Genomic DNA, 20,809 nt, shown 5'->3' on the forward strand with positions numbered 1-20,809 from the left:
TTATATTGGAGGTTAATTATGTCGCTATTGGAATCATAAGGCATCGTATTAGTAAAAGCGATATTTTATTTGCAATACATAACAATCCGCGTCAAAAACTAACATAAATGTATAACAGTATACAAATACAAACATAATGACTAGAAATAATAGCTCAAATTAATAATAAAAAGAGCTATACACAACATTACTATAGAATCAATATTAACACGGTGTAAAACAATTAAATTAAGTAAGAGCTAATACTAAATTATTGTTTTTACATTTGTTCTAGATCAAAGTAAAAGAATACAAACCTATTCAAAAACACAATAAGCTTTATTCAATACCTCTATAGAAGGTAGAAGCACGTAGATAAGAGAGCTTTATCTAAATAGTTAAGTTTAAGCTTTCTATAAGCTGTAAATGAACTTGAATCTCCCTGTAATTGATTTTTACCGTCCCATTTTTTTCACGTAATGGCTAATTTTATCTAGAAACAAAGATTATGGCACAAAAAAAATCTCATATGGTTTTCCTAAACTAGTGTTTTTCATTATGTCCATTATTTTTCTAACCAGTATATGGATCACGATTCACGATATCAAAATATACGTATGTAGATTGAAAAACACTGACAAAAACATTGTAATATAATTAATTGTGTGTTGCATAGGCGGCTGAAAATGGCTATTGGTGTAAAATTACAAGTAGCTATATCACTCACAAGTAGCGGACGAATAAAATACTAACAACTACCTTATCTTAACTGACAATGTGATGTCGGTCTTTGTGAATACTATTGCACAGCAAAAATTGTGGTCTATTTTGTCAAGTTAGCAACCACAAATATAACACTAAAATAAAGGTACATTCAATACACAATGTATAACTTTCCTGGATACACAACCTACATAGGCCAATTAAATAATACCTTTACAATGGTATATTTACTTTACGGACAGCTCTTTCGATATGTTCAATACAATATCAACTTTATTCAACGTTCATTTATCTGTTTCACATAAACAGACCAGACAGTCAAACTCTCTAAGACACTCATTGCGTTCGCGTCCTTTTTCTGATAAATTATCGAAATTACGGACACATCCATGTCTGCATAACTTACGACAGAATATTTTGTACGCCAATTTAAAACTTCAGTGTTCACACTTATCCCCATGTGTCCATAATTTCACTGCTCATGTTCAGGAAAAATTTAGGAGACAATATCTTGTCGTATTGCGCACAATCGTCTGAGTACATAATCGCCGCTGCCATAGCCGATACATTTCTCTTCATGCACTTCTGCAAAACTGACTCTAACTCTGTAATAGACAGGTTATTATCCAAGTAAAAGTTCTTTGCGTATCGGAAGCAGAATTCCCACAATACTGAATCGACCGGGAACAAGTTCATGCATTTATCGATTATTTCTGCTGCTTCAATCGATACATCTTTGTCTGCGTCATTGTTATCTGTTGGTGTATCGATGGGTTTCATTGGCAGGCACTTGACCTCGTCACAACAACAAGGCAGTTGTTTGTAAGTCGCTGGAGTGATGACTGGAAATTCCTGCTCATTGAGTATTGCAAGGGATATTTCCTTGATTCGTTTCGACATTACATTTGTGACGGCGATTTTGCGCTCATCTCTTTTCATTGATTCTTCCTTTGAATCTACATCAAGCTGGGTGTGAGCGAGATATAAATCATTCTTATGAGTTGCTTTGATAAGGTTATCAAGTAAATATTTGAGACAGTCCGAGTATTTCTTGTTTCTATATGCTAATTTTGCGGCCATATTGTAGTTGTTGGTCAAGCTGTCTTCTTTTATCCAGGGTTGTAGAGCGTGTATTATTTCGTCGGGCCAGCTGTTTCTCTTAAAGTCTGCGAGCGATGTGAGTGGGTTCTGTAGTGGTTTGATCGGGGCGCGGTGCATATTGTCCAAGTTGAATGGGAACATTATGTCTACGCGGTCTATGGGGGAGAAACAAAGGAACTTGTTGTTGCTACGGCTCGCCGGGATCTTGATCACTCGTTTTGTCGTCTTCATCATGATCACTCTGTCTTGTAGTTTTGATGGTTCTTTCTTTATCTGCAATCAATATAAATATGATTATGATGTGAAGCAACAATAAACCTCATTAACATAGGTGATACAAAGCAAAGAATATAAATTGCGCCAGCATCCATGTTTACACATATTGATACGATCAAATACCTTTGAGAAGGCATATATTACCTAATATAATTAACGTTAATCACTGTACCTCAATATGAGAGTTTCCAGCGGCAAACACCCGGCCATCGTCATCGATATAAATCGTAAAGTCTCCTCCACACGAGACCAGAGCTTTAGTTTGTTTATCCCCAATATCGGCATCCGGTGTCTTAGCACTCTCAGCCTTGTTGTTACTGGGCGAAGAGCGATTCTTGCTCGGCTCGCTGTCTACGGGAGTGTCTTTGGCCATGCGCACTTCTGTCGGATCGTGGACCAGTTTGCGATCACCCATTCCTGTAAATAAAATCTGGAGTTTAATTTGTATGTCAGCGGAAGGTATCAAGTCTTATGTAGCTTTTAGTGCTAAGGTCGCCTAATGTATTTTTTTCTAGGGTCTAAATATATTTTTCTGTATCTTTTATACGGTGTTATGTAAAATTTTCGTAGCTCTTACCGAGTTGTCCGTCGAAGTTCAATCCCCAGGAGTAAAGGGTCCCAGCGTTGTTGATGATACAGGAGTGGTGCCAGCCGGCTGACATCTAAAAATATAAAAAAATAGACTTTTTAAAATTTTTCAACAAAATATATCACATGGCGAGTTGGCTGTGACAGTTGCGTGACCTGTCGTTACCGATTTTTACAATCATAACAAGAATCTTAAACGCAGATCATGAACCGGTAAGCATAGCGTGGGACGCCCTCCGGCACTCTGGACCGACTACTTTAGACCGGATAATTGAACGGCTAAGAAGGCTAGAGTTTTGTAGCCCGCCCTAGAAGACACCTATATCCTACCTATAACCGATGCTTGGACGGTGATATTATCTCACCTGCACAATAGTCCCCTGCACGTTGCTAGTATCCACTAGTCTGGGCAGCAGATGCGGGTCGCACGGGGAGCTGTCGGCGGGCGGGGAGCGCCGCGCGTTCGCCGCCCGGATGTTCTGAGGGGAGCCGCCCCAGATATGCAAGGTTCTAGTAGAGACCACGAATGGGTTATAAGTGGGACACCCTCCGACCGGCTGGATGACGACCTTAGACAGCTATCCGGTAGTTGGCTCGGCGAAGAAGGCTAGAGTTTTTTGGCGCCACTTAGAAGACACCTGTATTCAACCTATAACCGATGCTTGGATGTTGGTATCCTCTCACCTGCACAATAGTCCCCTGCACGTTGCTAGTATCCACTAGTCTGGGCAGCAGATGCGGGTCGCACGGGGAGCTGTCGGCGGGCGGGGAGCGCCGCGCGTTCGCCGCCCGGATGTTCTGGGGGGAACCGCCCCACACGTATAGCTGGCCTTTTGAGGTTAGCGCCAACTGGGAATTAAGGAAGTGTTGTTAGATGGTATGTTAAAGTGTAAGTTTTATCAGTGCTCAGGCACAAGCTTACAAAGCAAGAAGATTAATATATTGCCAGAAGGATCTAGGTACCTATGTAACAAAAATAAAATGAATGACGCTATTTTGTAAAACGCATATTTCACACTCATGGTTTGTGAATCTAATCTAAGTTTCATACACCTTGACCGTATGCTATTAAAAAGTCAAGAAAATTGCGAGCTAACGAGACGCGCCGTAGTCGAATAGGTACAGCCGCCATGGCTCGTACTTTAAAATATGAAAAACGAGGCTATAACCATAACTCACATTATGGACACTCACATAACTCATATTACGAAATGCAGTTGGCTGCGCCGCCGCTATATAGCGCAATGAGCCCGATCCTTTAATTATAGTATAAATCGTCATAACGTATAGTAGTAACTCACATTATGGAAGTACCCGACGGCGATGCTGGCGACGCCGTCAGGCAGCGTCACCGGCAGCGGCACGCAGCTCTTGTCCCGGCGGCCGAGGCCCAGCTGCCCGAACACCGACGCGCCGAAACCGAATACTGACCCGTTCATTACATGGCCGCCATTTTGGTCAACTTATATCTACTACGTTGTACTTTACAGAAGAGCTACTACGGGGCGCATTTAAGACGTGACAAGAGTTTTGATGCAAAACTCTTGTGACTCACTCACGTCGCGCAGCCTCAAGAGCGAGCGCGACGGAGAACTCTTGTCACGTCTTAATAGCGCCCTGTGCTATATGGTCATGATTGGATATTACAACGATCCGCAGCAAAAACAACCCTCTTATTTGTTTTATAAATGAATTCATATAAACAAATGCAGTTGGCTGCGCCGCGATATAACATAATGTGCCCGATCCCTTAATTACAGAAGAAATCGTCACAACGTAGTAGTAACTCACATTATGGAAGTACCCGACCGACGGCGATGCTGGCGACGCCATCAGGCAGCGTCACCGGCAGCGGCACGCAGCTCTTGTCCCGGCGGCCGAGGCCCAGCTGCCCGAACACCGACGCGCCGAACCCGAACACTGACCCGTTCATTACTAGGACTGCCGTGTGACACTAGCACTACGTAAGCTAGATTATATTAGATAGCTACGTAAGAAGATTGTTGGGAATGCTCGGATCTTATCTATGTGTAGATGCCCTTACCTCAAAGGTTGCTGGAGGAAATCGAGGTTTGCCGTCTTTATATATACTCCTTAAAATGTCCTGTACATACCTACATTTTACTCTCTAAATAAAATACCGACCCGTTCATTACACGGCCGCCATTTTGGTCGCCATTGTGTATTGCGCTGTACTTTACAGGATCGGATTCCTTAATTATAGAATAAATCGTCATTTATAAGTAACTCACATTATGGCAGTACCCGACGGCGATGCCGGCGACGCCATCAGGCAGCGTCACCGGCAGCGGCACGCAGCTCTTGTCCCGGCGGCCGAGGCCCAGCTGCCCGAACACCGACGCGCCGAACCCGAATACTGACCCGTTCATTACTATACCTCATTCGGGGAAACGACGTAGCAAAGCGCCCTCTTTGTCCCACATTTCCATACAAAAGACAAAGACGACAAATGAGTTAGCCACGCCCATTTGGCCACGTGATTACCTAAAATTGTAAATCCGTGTCTACACTTTTGAATTAAAGTATGGAGAAGGAAATAAAATTGTGTATGTTCATAATAATATTTTTTATTAATCTCTTTCTGACGACTCATCACTCCTATCATTTACATTTATAATAAATGATTCATTAAAATTTTCAAAGTTGTGGTCCATTTTTGACGAGGGTGAGAGCGAGAGGATACACGGGAGACGTCCGAACGGTAGGTACAGAGAGCAACGACAGACTAATTATGACCAACAGTGTAAACGCGCCTTAGCGTCTTATCTATGACCAATCATATGCTTTCGTATATTCTTAGTACTACGTCGTTTCCCCGAATGAGGTATAGGACGGCTGTTTGACACTAGCACTATATAAGCTAGATTATATTATCTAGATAGCTACGTAAGAAGATTGTTGGGAATGTTTGGATCTTATCTATGTGTAAATCCCCTTACCTCAACGGTTGCTGGAAGAAAAGACGGTAAGCTGTCTTTATATACTCCTTAAAATGTGCTGTACCTACATTTTACTCTCTAAACAATAATGCAATAAAGTACAGAATACCGACCCGTTCATTACACGGCCGCCATTTTGGTCGCCATTGCGTATTGCGTTGTACTTTACAGGATTGGATACCTTAATTATAGAAGAAATCGTCATAACTCAGTAGTAACTCACATTATGGAAGTACCCGACGGCGATGCTGGCGACGCCGTCAGGCAGCGTCACCGGCAGCGGCACGCAGCTCTTGTCCCGGCGTCCGAGGCCCAGCTGCCCGAACACCGACGCGCCGAACCCGAATACTGACCCGTTCATTACCAGGACGGCTGTGTGACATGCGCCGCATCCTACTTGGAGCACCTGTGGATATTAGGAAGTCATTAATTCATTGTCGTGTCTGTCATATATTCCATAAGTCATTCACCATTCAACGGTTGCCTGGATGAGAGCGCTTGTAGTGTTGAAGCAGCATATTAACTTGCGTTTTGTGTTTTATCATTTAAAGGAGAACGGCAGTGGGCGTACCGCCTTTTTTTTTGGAGCGTTTCAGAACCATGTTTTCACCATTTATTAATACAGTGTAGATAAGGTATTTTCAGTAATTACAATATTTTTAGAAGTCGGGGGAAAAGAAAAAATTATAAATGAAGAATATTTAAATCTAAGGATAATGGAACGTAAAAACAAACATATAGAGAACGGAACGTAACAACAGTGGTGCCAGACCTCGGAATATTACCTGCAAATCCGGGCAAAAAAGTAATCGAATAGAAATATCGATACATTCTTAAATACAAAAGATATTTTATTTATCAATAAATTACATGTTCTGGTACTATTTGTGCCAAAACTAGTACAATTGGTTTATAAAATATCATTATATTTAAGTCTTGAAGACTTTTATCCATAGTAAACCATTTTCTTTTTCTCTTTATTCGATTCACTATAATCGATATTTTTTGAATATTTAAATCTAATAACACTGAATCTTGCTTGTCAATCTTGTCATAGTAGTTGTTATTTCATGGTTATTTCATTTTCCATTACCTAACCTAATTATTTAATATTTTGAATACCGCTGAAACTGCTGAAGATATAGAACAAATGTGACAAATGGGAGAACCAGACCCGGTTCCTGTTCCACCTCCCCGGCAGGCTCCCGTCCCACTTCTTCATCAGGAACCTGCAGAAGCAGCAGAACAAGAACACGCAAAATCCTGACAATATTTTCTATGAACCATAGGATGATAAATACCTAAGTCAAATATGAGAAGAGCAACTGCGTTCTGCAGTTCGAATCCCGGCGCTGACATCTACCAATGTGTTCTTTGAATTTAATTAAAATGTATACCATCACACTTACAGTGAAGGAAACCTGCATACCTATGTATCTAGATTTAGCATATCTAGAGAGCCAGGTGCAGGTACTTACACCCCAACAGAGAATAGAATAGAGTAGGTAATAGGAACATAAAATTCCTAAAGTTGATTCCAGGCAATATATGTTATGTAAATAAAACAATGATCTTTTAAACAGTATATTTTATTTCATTACATTACTCGCCAAATGCATACCCATATAGTAGAACCTTTACATATAGCATTTCGAAATGGCATAGCAGATCCCTGTTGCGGAATGGCAATTTAAAACTTCAGAAGTTGGATAAGTATAACATTATTCCATGATGAAAGTAGTAGCCTGATCTAGTCGATAATATTAATAAAATCATTATATTTATTATGTACGTTGCACGTCCCGTATTTATTTAAACGTAAACATATAACTTGATAAACCTAACATTTTATTATCAAATTATTATTCACGTTGTTCGTCTTGTGTTGTTCAAGTGTTGACATGGGGTTGACGGTTGACGTTTAGTTGTTGACATGACACATTTTTTTATCATTTCAATTTTTCTGCTCTGGTTTGTCAATTTTTATCATTATACTGAGATCCAACTTAGACATTTATGACGTAAATCACAGAGTACTTGGCATAAATATTACTTCACTTGACGTTCCATTCTTCCTGTATGAATGTTTACGTTCCATTGCGACTACATTTTAAAGATTCTTTTTTTCCGTTTTTCTCTTTTCTCCCAGCTTCTAAAAATCTAGTAATTAATTGACTTGTGTACCTGTACAGTGTCTCTCTAATCATGGTACTTTCATTACGGAACCCGTCATTTCCATAGTGGTACAAAACGTCCTTAGAACCCTGCCTTTGTCCTTTTATAATTTAATGAACTACTTAGGGTCAATTCAGACGTACCACAACCACACCACAGCCACAACCACGCCGTGTGGTCGGGCGTATATTTTGTATTGAAAATGAATCATCCAATTCACACGTGCTACATTTTGCCGTTGTTATCGACCACCTGTGTAATACGACCACATCGCAACCACATGGCGGCGGCACCGCGGCCACCTCCTCTCCCTATTAACTGCATACGACCACGTGGTTACCACATCGCAACGACAGCGACAACACAACCACATCGACATTTTGTCACTGCCACAACGCAACTGCAAAAAGCCGCTGTCATACTATTCACACGTAACCACAGCTTGACCACATTATGTCGCTGCGACGTGGTGTGGTTGTGGTACGTGTGAATTGACGCTTAAATCTAGCTTTAACCCAAGCAACTAATTTATGGAGGGTATAGTAAATATACCTATTTATCTTTGTAAGCCAACCAACTATAAATATTATTTACTAACCTTCCTTCCTTGTAACCTCGTGACTAGTTGTGGAGTCCACTCATCATCGATCGTACCGAGTCCCAGCTGGCCGTGGACGCCCCATCTAGAACAATACACTGCTGTTAGAAAAACAACATGATGTGTCATGAACACCGCCGCGTGTTGAACGTAGGTGGTGAGAATGTTTCACGTAGTAGTGTAGTAAGTACGAAAGTATACTTGATTTCGCATAAAAACTATAATAAAAAAAGTATTAGTAATTTAGTTTAGTTGTATAATTTATTTTTACTGATGTTATCATAGTGATTTTATAAAACCTACAGAGCCGAGCGAATCGGTTTGGTTGGAAATTGCCTTCCTTCGCTGAGTTCTCTCACTCTTGAGAATTTAAGAATTTGCGGATAATTTATTTGTACTGCCTTGCTTTGCACTCAGTTTCTTATGTTGTCCTATTTATCGACTAATTAAATTGTATAGATAGGCGTTACCTAAGAATTGTCCGTAATCGAGCCAGCTTAAGTGATCGTAACTGATCAGCGGTCAGCAATACTAGGTATATGCTTCAAATAATATAAGCTCACCCCCACGTGTACAGCAGGCCGCCCTGGTCGACGGCGGCGGAGTGGTAGTGGCCGGCGGCGGCGGCGGCGACGCGGCGCCACGCGCCCGGCACGGCCCGCAGCGCGCCGTGGGCGGAGGCCGTGTCGCCCACGCCGCCCGCCCAGGCGGACCCGACGCCGAGCTGGCCGTATGAGTTGTCGCCGGCTGAGTATATCTGGGTTGAGGGAAAGTAAGAAGTAAGTAAGAATATGAAGTAGATGGCTCAAGCAAGAATACTTAAAAATTTATAGCTGTGATGATCATAAATATTTATTATGTTTAAACTTTGTCTCCGAAGATCAAAGAAGCTGAAGTCCTAATAAATGAACACAAACTAGATATTCTTCTAATATCAGAAACGCACCTAACTAATAAAAATCAAATAAGAATTCCTAACTATAATATCTATACGACTAATCATCCAGATGGGACTGCTCATGGAGGAACAGCTGTGATCATAAGATCATCTATAAGTCATCATGAACTCCCACATTTTCGAAGCCATCATATTCAAGCCACTACTATTTCTGTACAGGACAAAAATGGAAACTTTAATGTATCATCTGTGTATTGCCAGCCAAAGCCAAAAATCAACAAAGATATGTTCTCACAATTCTTCCAGACTCTTGGCAAGCGGTTCATAGCTGGGGGTGACTGGAACGCCAAACATATACACTGGGGCTCTAGATTAACTACCACACGAGGAAAAGAATTGAAAGCATGTCTAGATATGAAACATCTGGTTACACTTTCTACAGCTGAACCAACCCACTGGCCGGGAGATCCTAAAAAGCTGCCAGATACCATCGACTTCTTTATAACGGCAGGGCTATCGAGACTAAACTTTCAAATTGAATCATGCCTGGACGGTTCGTCAAATCATGTTCCAGTTATACTAACAATGAGTGCATTTGTCCTGCACAGAGATAACCGAAATTACATCTATAACAAACACACTGACTGGAACTCCTTTCGGGACTTAGTGGAAACAAAGCTCAACCTAAAAATCTGTCTTAAAACACCTGAAGACATTGAGGACGCCGCCTTGATTTTTTTCCACATAATTCAAGAAGCTTGCTGGATGTGTACACCGTATCATGTAACGACACAGAAAAATAAACCTGTTCCACAAGAAATCAGAGCTAAGATCTTAGAAAAAAGAAAGCTGCGTCGTATCTGGCAAACAAGTCGCCATCCAGCAGATAAATCTAAACTAAATAAAGCTATTGTCGAATTAAAACAAATTATTCAAAACTGCTCAAATGAACTCCTACAAACTCAACTTGAAGGACTAAGTGCAACAAAATCCACTAACTATTCTCTCTGGAAAGTAACTAAACAACATGACCGCCCCCAAAAATCTAAACCGCCACTAAAACATTCTACACTTGGATGGGTGAGAAGTAGTCAAGAAAAAGCTGAAGCCTTTGCAAAACACCTTGCTGTGGTCTTCACGCCAAATGCAGCATCTTCAGATTCAGAGGATAAAGATATAAACCTAGTGATGAGCCAAGACTTCCAGCTTGACATGCCTCTGAAACACACAAGCCCAAAGGAAATAGCTCAGCAAATATACAGACTGGAAAATGGAAAATCTCCTGGCTTTGACAAAATTGATAAGAAAATATTGACAGAACTACCCCGAAAAGGAATAATTTACCTTACAGTATTGTTCAATGCTGTTATCCGAACTGGATACTTCCCATCTGTTTGGAAGATAGCTGAGATCACAATGATACACAAAGATGGCAAACCTCCAAATGAGATTACATCATACAGACCAATCAGTCTCCTACCAGTGGTATCAAAACTTTTTGAAAAAGTAATCATGCGAAGGATAACTCCAGTCCTTACTGAACGATCAGTGATACCCAAGCACCAGTTTGGCTTCAGAAAACAGCATGCTACTACTGAGCAAGTCCACAGAGTCTGTAGTATCATCAGATGTGCTCTTGAAGAAAAAGAATACTGTGCAGCAGCTTTTCTTGACGTCCAGCAGGCGTTTGATCGAGTATGGCACACTGGACTGCTGTGTAAGATAAAAATGCTCCTGCCCCACTCATTCTTCCACATTATAAAATCTTACATTGAGGACAGAATTTCCTACGTAAAGGAAGAAGACAGTATGTCCCAGTTTTATGAGATAAATGCGGGAGTTCCCCAAGGATCTGTGCTTGGCCCAATACTTTACTCAATATTTACATCAGATCTCCCTCAAAGTAAAGGTGTTATGACAGCAACCTATGCGGATGATACGGCAATTCTGGCAAGTGATAAAATCCCTGAAAAGGCTTCACTTATTCTACAAGAAAGTCTGAATGATATTCACAAGTGGCTTGAAAAGTGGCGAATTAGAGCTAGTGCAACAAAATCAGTGCAGATTACATTCACACTACGCAAGGGAAACTGCCCTCCTGTAAAACTTGGAGAAACAGAGCTACCACACCATGACACAGTTAAATATCTCGGAATGCATCTTGATCGTAGACTAACCTGGCAGAAACACCTGAAGACTAAGAGAGACGAAATCAATCTGAAATATAGAAATCTGAATTGGCTTCTTGGAAGAAACTCTAGGCTCTCAGTGGAAAACAAATTGCTTGTCTATAAAACAGTGCTAAAACCTGTATAATAATAATATAATTTTTTATAATATGTGGGACATCTCACACACGGCCATCCGACCCCAAGCTAGGCAGAACCTGTGTTATGGGTATCGGACAGCTGATATATCTACACAAATACATAGATAGATACATACTAAATATAAATATCAACACCCAAGACCCGGGAACAAATATCTGTGTTTCAACAAATATCTGCCCCAGCCGGGAATCGAACCCGGGACCTTCGGCTCAGTAGTCAGGGTCACTAACCACTACGCCATTCGGTCGTCAATGTATGTATGGTCGTATGGAATCCAGCTCTGGGGTAGCGCAGCCATTTCCAATGTAAATATAATTCAGAGGGTACAGAATGCCATATTGAGGGCAATTGGCAAGGCACCCTGGTTTATAAGGATCAGCGAACTACATGAGCACTTGGGGATACCTACAGTAGCTGAAGAAATTCGCACTCAGGCCGGATCTTACAGAAACCGTCTCTGTAACCACCCGAACGAACTAGCTGCTCAGCTGACCACACCAATTAAACTTCCAACGTCGTTTGAAGAGAAGGGAACCTATGGAGCTGGCACACTCCTAGCGATGAAATAAAGAGGGGTTCCCACTGGGGGACTCTTTTCAATGCCATTAAACTGAGAAGAAATCTGCTCATAGTTCTGGGACTGATTGCAGATGCAATGGAAAATGAAAAAAAAAAAAAAAATGTTTAAACTTTTGTTTCCAGTCCAATCTGGACATTAAAACTGATTAAATTGACCCTTAAACTAGCTAGAGAGATATTTATTATACTTTTGTTTTAAATCTTAAATATATGAAGAACTTACCCCATTCTCAGTGAGCACAAGCGTATGATGTCTCCCGCAAGCCACGCTAATAACTCTTCCAATCAGATCCGTATCAATCGGAGTATCAGCCAGCATTATCTTTGCGCTTCCATCATCGACCACGGCCCAGTGCGCGAGCCCGCAACTCAACGCTCTGCGCGGTTGAAACTGATTGGTCCATGTCTCTGTATGTTCTGTCACTTCTGCGTTTATTTCTGTAGTTGGCATGTGTGAGGCCGCTGCACAGGCTACATGCATGAAGGTTGATATTAGCTCTTGCATTCTTGGTGTCTGTAAGTGTACAAAAACATAAAAGTTCATCGTGTTAGATCAAGAAAATGTTTAAGTGCGCTATTCATCGAAATGAATTTAGACTTCTTTTGAGAGTTCACTTACATAAGTGGTCGCGATTCCCTGCTTCAAGTCGCGCAGTACTGGGCTAAGCTGCTCTTGTAAAGGACACAGCCATATGCACAGACACTGTAAAAATAATAATAATATCATTATTTGCGACTCCAATCTCAGAATACAATATCATTCCATATCCATTAATAATATTCATATTGTCAAAGTTTACACTCACCTTCAAAATTTTAAGATCAAAAGTTTTACAGTTCTCCGTTATAAAATCCAATAACCACTGCCCGTCTTCTTCCAAAAGCAATGGAACCACGCTGCGTTGCCTCAAAAGACAGTTGAAAGCGCCCCGACAGAGTTTCGACCTTGACTCCATAGCTTTAAGGAGCACACTCGGGTTGCCGCGGTGGACGCTGAATGTTGGGACAAGGTCCCACAAGCCGATTGCGGCGGCCACTGAACACAGCTCCTCTAGCTCCACTGAAGTTAGTTCAGTCAGTTTGACGCTCCTGAAATTGTAAAATTTTCTTATAAATAAAGATAAAAGGTCAATGGTATGTTTCTTGAAAAAACTTTTCAGACAGGTGTAGAGTGTATGTATATTGAAGACAAGGCATATTTGTACGGCGAATTTTTTACGGCCTGTCTGTTTGGTCACTTTTCAGATATCACAGATGGAGCTACATGATTTTATTATAAGGATTGGTTTATGAAAATCTATTCTTACACTAATTAAACAAACAAAAAAACATACGTGTCAAACTTCTCCTCCACATTGTTGGCCGTCTTCAACAGACTGGCCAATAATTTAATAGTGACGGCTGCATTTCCTAGAGCACACTCCGCGCCGGCGCACTGCTTGTAGTTGGCCAGCTCTTGGCGAAAATCTATTCTTACACTATTTACACTCATAGGTACAACAAAACTTACGTGTCAAACTTCTCCTCTACACTATTGGCCGTCTTTAGCAAACTGGCCAGTAGTTTGATAGTGACGGCTGCATTTCCTAGAGCACACTCCGCGCCGGCGCACTGCCTGTAGTTGGCCAGCTCTTGCAGCCGAAAATCTATTATTACACAAATTACACTCATAAAACAAAACTTACGTGTCAAACTTCTCCTCCACATTATTAGCCGTCTTCAACAGACTGGCTAATAGTTTGATAGTGACGGCTGCATTTCCTAGATCACACTCGGCTCGCTCGCTCTTGCAGACTAAAAACTATTCTTACACAAATTACACTCATAAAGCAAAACTTACGTATCAAACTTCTCCTCCACATTGTTAGCCGTCTTCAACAGACTGGCCAGTAGTTTGATAGTGACGGCTGCATTTCCTAGAGCACACTCCGCGCCGGCACATTGCTTGTAGTTAGCGAGTTCTTGTAAGCGCCCGAATACGCCCAGGCGCGCCGCCCAGCCGTCGCGGTTGCACTGTGGAGTGAGATGAGGTTGGAATGGTAAGTGAGTGTTTTAGAGTGAATTCTACATTGCGGTTGTAAGATGTTTTGCTAAACGGCTGCAGCAATTTTGATAAAATTTTATATGTAGCAAGGTGGCTGGAATAACTAATAGGCTACTTTTATCCTGGAATTCCGACGGAATATAACGCCACCGCCGACTGCTAGCAGTACCCCAGTTTACGTGACAACACTACTACTATAGTGTGACTATAACTGCTGTGCCACTCCCTGACCCTGAGGTATGCACACTCTGTCACGCTCGTGGCGGCTTCGCCACCCACCTCACCGCGCATACCTCCGGGAGTTCATAGCACTAATGGTCGCACTATAACAAAATCACCTTGGACAGCTGGTAGAGGTACTGGGCGGGCTGCGGCTTGCCCCGCGCCAGCAACATGTCGGCGGCGGCTGCTAGTAGTAACGGGACGGGCGCGCCCAGCGCCGCTGCTGACTGCTCCGCGCCCGCGCCGCCGCGCATTATCATGCTGACTAGCCATTCCGACGGGTCTGAGCTGGAATGGGGAAACCGATTAATTGTTTTGGTGATCCAAGTTGAGTTTGAAAAAAGAAAGAATGAAAGAATTTGTGTTATTACAGCTGTTTAAAGTTGAACATTTTATGCCTAGGGTAAATGGCTTTCTTGAGAATAGACACATCATTTATTTGCTCCCAAAATACACATCACACATACAATAACGGTTTCCATAAAATTAGGTAGAGCATTAAAAAATATAAAAAATTGGTCGAGTGTTCAGTATTGTGCCAGGAAAATGGCCCTGACTCAGCAGTCTCAGCACGTGCTGTATTTATAAAACCGCGAATTTAAAATGTCGCTAGAAACACAGAACTTGCTCGACAGCCTGCAAGCAGTAAATAAGCACTCACAGCGTAGTCAGCTTATAGGCGCCTTCAGTAGTAACAACGAGGCACTGGTGCAGAGCGAGCCGCGGCAGCTGCAGGTCGCACATGAAGGTGGGCTCGCGCCAGCCGCCGCCCGCCGCGGGCTGCTGTCGCGGCCACACCGTGTATATGTGCATTATGGAACCAGGTAACTCGGCGCTCCATAGGAGGGTTTGCTCTCGAGTGCCTAGCAGGCCGTCGCCCTGGAAATGGAAGGGTGTTAGAGATGTACGAAGGAAATGTGTGTAAATACCAAAAACTACTAGATACTTAGAAGGAAAATATATATTTATGAATGAACATCATCATCTTTCAAAGGCAAATCGGCTGTATAGATGGAATATAGTACTGGACCATGGACTGAACCCTGTGGGACATATGCATGAATCTCATAAAATTTTGAGGTGGTTTCTCAAATTTTTACTTGAATTTTGCAATAATAAATAGTTAATTATAGTATTATAGTAACTAGTGTAAATGACATCTTATTAAAGTGATAATTTTATGAGTAGGTAGCAGGGAAAATTATATTCTATGTATAATACATACCTGGATAACTGAGAATGATGAGCTGTGAACTTCTATGACAGACTTCTTTGCTAGGTAAATGACCCGTGGAGACCAGAGACCTTGCTCATATCCTGCGTCCTTGGGTATTATGGGGCGTAGCGTACGCGATGGCACGTCTTGTTCAGGACTCTCCAACTAGATAGTAAAAAAAAACAATCCATGTGAATAAGGAATGTAAAAGTTGTAGATTTGACAACATTTCAAAATTTTATACAGTTGAAATTCGAAAGCCATTTAGAGATACGGCTCTAATATTCACAAAAAAAAATGTTTCCGATTTTTCTATTGATTTATTTCAGAGAAAAACAAAAAAATCTAAATTATCATTCGTGACATCACGATGTGGCATAATAATTAAACGCGCTTTTACTTCTAAAACACGAACAAAAAAAAACATGTTATGTCACTTTGACAATGACAATGACAAACATCACTCAAATGTCTGTCACTTTTATGTGTCCTTGTCAATGACGGAAGTTCGTGATTGGTCCTTGCCACAAAATAAAGTTGAAGTTGAAGTTGATTGGTCCTTGTTCATGTCAAGTTAATGTCATCCAACTTTTTTTTTTTAGGTTACGCAGGCAACGAAAATATTTTTATCCAAAGCCTCGACGTGACGTCACTCATACTATAAATATTTTGAACTTTGAAATTAAAAAAATATATTAAAACATAGAAATATTAAGAAATAAAAAAATACGGGTCATCTAAATGGACAACATTTCATTTTCTTTACCCTATATTTTTATTAGTTATTCGGAAAGTTTATAGAAAATTAGTGAACCCGTATTTTTTTATTTTGTATATACATAAATTTTTGCATGTTATTTTTAACTTTAAAGTTAATTATTTTAAAACCGGAAGTGACTTCACATATTAGGCTCAATTTTTATTTTTGTCTATTGCCGGAGTCTCGAAAAAAACATAAATGACACTGACAAGTGACATTTAAACTTTGTTTACATGCCAACCAACAAATGGGTCATTTTCAAATGACATTGATATTTCTGATGATGGAAAGTAGGTACTTATCATGTAAAAAAATAAGCAGAAGCACTTTTTCAACTGTGTAGGCGGTGGCATGCTCTGGGATATATTATATAGAGGTCATCTCTTAATAATAAATAAAAAAAATAGTCAGAAAGTGTCAAAACAGAATTAATGAAAATGACCCAAATAAACAACAACGTCACGATAAAACGTCAACGTCAATCAAAAATGAAAGTGACAGTTACTTTGTTTTTAAATCTATGGGCTTTGATCATCAAAATGCATCGCACCTGATGCATGACGTCATCAGCACTTTTTTACTATTTTATGATTTTCTCGAAAATGATACATCCAAAAAATACAAAAACATTTTTTTTGTGGCCTTTAGAGCTAAATCTCGAAATGGTTTTCGATTTATAGCAGCTTTAGTTTTTTGAAATGTTGTCCATTTGTGATATCTCGTCAAAAATAGAATAAAATCGGTGAGAATTTTATTTGAAATGTTGTCATTTGTAAGAGTTAAGAAATAAGATTAGCCAATTTGGAAAACAAGTTAGTTGGTAGTAGTTAGCATGTACCTATAATTAGACTAATTATCTCATTTAAAAATGAAAGGAAACTTACAATTAAAGTGCCTTCATTAGTCTCCAATGCCGTGAGAAAGTGTCTTCCATTCACATACTGAGAAGTCAAGGCCCAGTTGTTTGATCCCTTTCGGAAGTTTGGCAGATATTCTGTTGGCTTTAACACATATTCCACTGACTGCTTATTATCTGTTAACAAACTTTAAATTTTTTGAATGGAAAATATACATGAGTTACTTACAGTTAAAAATGTATGTCAAATAAATATCAAATATATTTATTTAACAAAAAACACAAATTACAAACAGAAATACACTGCGATCCTCACACTAGGCAAGCCTGTGACGTGAGGATCAGATTACGACATTGTAAATACGACTACTACGGTTTACAGTAATTTGTATAGGTAGGTACTATTAAATATTAAATAACAATAATTTTGGTAAGTACTTAGTTAAAATCAAAAACATTTTTAACTGATCAGATATAAAATAAAATGAAAGCATGCATTTATGTTATCAAACCAGATTAATAGTAATGTAACTTATAAAAAACATATCAATATAAATGAAATACATAAAATATAAATAAATATATATAATATCGCGGGACGATGGACAGTCAAGATTTGTTGGATAGTAAAGATTCAGTATCATCGTAGCTTAAACTCAGAAGCCATTTCGAGACTTTGGTTTTTACTTCCATTGCCGTTTTATCACGAATATTTTCTATTTTTGTGACTTTTTTGTAAATTAATAACTGAGGAAATGAGCCAAAACGTCGAGCAAACTCGGTATTAATTTTTGGAAGGGGAACTCGGTAAACTCTTTTCTTCGTTAGATCTGCAAACTGGTCCGATCCTGAAATGTATCTATGAGCTTTTAGTGTTGATTTAAGAATGTAAATTTTACGAACGGAGAGTATGTCTGCTTCACTATATAGTTTACGGGTACAGTACATTAAAGGTTTAAAAAGCATTGTTTTTATGACGGATCGTTGAGCTCGCTCTACCTGCATCATAGCAGTTTTAGCAGCGCCTCCCCAGCATAAGATACAGTAATCCAGGAGAGAATGGCAGATGGCAAAATAAAGCATCTTAAGGGTTTTTAAATCGGCCACTCTGCGTAATTTACGTAAAATATTTATTACTCTACGGACTCTTCCTGATAACTTAGCTATATGTTGCTTAAAGTTAAGATTTTCGTCAAGAAGTACGCCAAGATACCTGATGCAGTCTACGCGTGTTATCGGTTCGCAGTCACAGGATATGCCTCTGTTTATACAGTTGTGGATTTTAATGTCCTGTGAGTGGTTTGGCGCTGAGGATTGGGTGAAATCTAAGCATTGGTATCTTGTTTTACTAACATTAAGAGTCAGAAGGTTATTCTGTAACCACTTTGCAACCTGGTTCATGCCACGCTCGGTACGAGAATAAGCCTCGTCCCAGCTCTTGTCATAGAAAAGGAGAACCGTATCGTCAGCGTAACAAATAATTTCAGAGTTAGGGGTGTCAACGCTATTATGGATGTCGTTCATATATATTAGGAAGAGCGTAGGACCCAATATGCTTCCTTGGGGAACGCCATAACGGACTGCCGCCTCCCTGCTAGTGTATTGGCTAACTCTTAAGCATTGCCGACGGTCTTTTAAATAACTTTCAAACCAGTCTAGAGTAGTTCCTCTTATACCCATACTAGACAGTTTATTTAAAAGAATGGGAATGGAGACTGAATCAAAGGCCTTTGCTAGGTCGTATGTATTGTATTACATAATATTATTCAATAATATTATCCATCAACCCGCACTAGGCCTGCCTGGTGGAATAGGCCTAAAACACTTTGACACCTGTGCCCCAGCTGAGGGGACATGGGTTGTGGCATAATGTTATATTTTCACTCTCTGCACTTCACATCACTTTACAATTTCTAACTTTTCTAGTACACTAAAGCATTGGTCTTAAATTGAATATTAATACACTCACAGGCAATGAAAAAGTTCCATTCCGAAAATCACCAAATTACTCTTAAAACACCAAACTACTCAAACTGATAAAACTAACTGAACAACACCTTTATTTAATATTTAAGACCATTTATCAGCGTATCAGAATATTACCAATTAAAAACGTAAAGATTTTGTCCATATTTTCTATTAAATGTATTAAAAAATTGATGCCATTTGGTGTCTGCATTTTGTAAGTTGAACTGTTCTTTGCCAGTGAGTGTATTAATAGAATATTACCTTTTGAAGATCCTTGTGTGAAAAGTGTAATTTTGTCTTTTGAGAGTTGTTTGATGTAAGACATGAAGCCATCTCGCCTGCTGAAGTCGGCTTTTGTCTGCTGATGCAGCCAGTTGTAGCCGAATGATCTGTGCTCCAGGACTAACTTCCATTGTTGTGACTTGATGCCCGTAATCTGCAATGAAGGGTATTGTTATGTTTAAATTTAAATATGTACCTACCATTGAATTTTTTTTTTAAATAAATTTAAATATTTTCAACATTAAAAAAAAAAAAGATTTCTTCACTTACCAGTAGTGTCAGTAGATCCAAAGAATCATCAAAGCATATTTGCAAGTCTTTTATTTCATCTGAAACTTTGCTTTCCCCAACAACACTTTGAGTTTCAAGAGAATAAAATGTTATTATACCAATCTGAAATATCAAAACAATATACATAGGTTGCCACACAATATTTTAATTACTGCTAGGAAAAAATATATTGTGAACATGTTTTACAAAGATAGATTTATGAAACAACTTACCTTAGATCCTATTATCAGTATATTGTCTGATTCTTTGGTGAGCCACCATACCACAGTGGTTGGTTTACAAAGATTGGGTATGGACAAAACTGTGCGGTCCGTATGAGACCATTTCTGGTCAAAAGTATTGCCTGGCCAAAAGAGAGGCAAGAAGGGCAAGAGATATGTCTCTCCTTCTGTGACGCAAAGTGCCCAGGTGCCACTGGGCTCAAAGCATATGCAGTGAATTGGTTGATTATCCCAGTCAAAAGATAACTCTGACTGCTCACTTTGTGGGTCAATGTAAATGAATATCAACTTCTTTTCGCTGGATAACACTAGAAACTTTTTCAAGCCAACTTCGTAGAAGCTATAAGCTGTGACGTCGAGATGAGCCAAAGCATCCAATTTGAAGAGACTGCTAAAGTCTAGTGTATCACTTCGTGGATTCGAAGACATCTTGCTGCTTGAAGGAAATGTTACTTTATTAAGTAAATAATGTATTTTCTGTTACACTATTCTTCATTTCATTCAGTTTAGTTTTAGGAATCACACAAATATTAACCACAACACAACACTTATTGCAGTGTTTTTTAAAGATTTTGGGCTGCTTTGCTTTTGACTGACGGCCCCTGTCACAACCTGTCATGTCACTTACTAATAATAGTCAATTCCGCCAATCATATCGGTCACAGGTTGGTCACAGGTACCACAAACTGACGGTCGGTGGAATAACTCAAGTCAAGAACAATGACGCGACGGCATCGACGAC

General features: G+C 39.9%; 1 protein-coding gene across 1 annotated transcript; it reads right to left on the bottom strand.

Moving 5' to 3' along the window:
• Positions 1-46: 46 nt before the first annotated feature.
• On the bottom strand, positions 47-20,789 carry LOC119694940. Its single transcript, XM_048628917.1, has 18 exons — positions 20,059-20,789; positions 19,826-19,948; positions 19,535-19,709; positions 17,334-17,482; positions 15,699-15,854; positions 15,135-15,352; positions 14,590-14,761; positions 14,048-14,220; positions 13,014-13,296; positions 12,827-12,910; positions 12,431-12,721; positions 8,964-9,157; positions 8,401-8,485; positions 5,851-6,033; positions 3,352-3,516; positions 2,657-2,741; positions 2,252-2,496; positions 47-2,076 (listed from the first exon to the last, which is right to left on the bottom strand). Exons 1-18 carry the CDS (start codon positions 20,494-20,496, stop codon positions 1,153-1,155), a joined length of 4,143 nt encoding a protein of 1,380 aa, XP_048484874.1. The 5' UTR covers positions 20,497-20,789; the 3' UTR covers positions 47-1,152.
• Positions 20,790-20,809: the final 20 nt, after the last annotated feature.

This window comes from Plutella xylostella, chromosome 22 (assembly GCF_932276165.1).
Source record: "Plutella xylostella chromosome 22, ilPluXylo3.1, whole genome shotgun sequence".
NCBI classification, from domain to species: domain Eukaryota; kingdom Metazoa; phylum Arthropoda; class Insecta; order Lepidoptera; family Plutellidae; genus Plutella; species Plutella xylostella.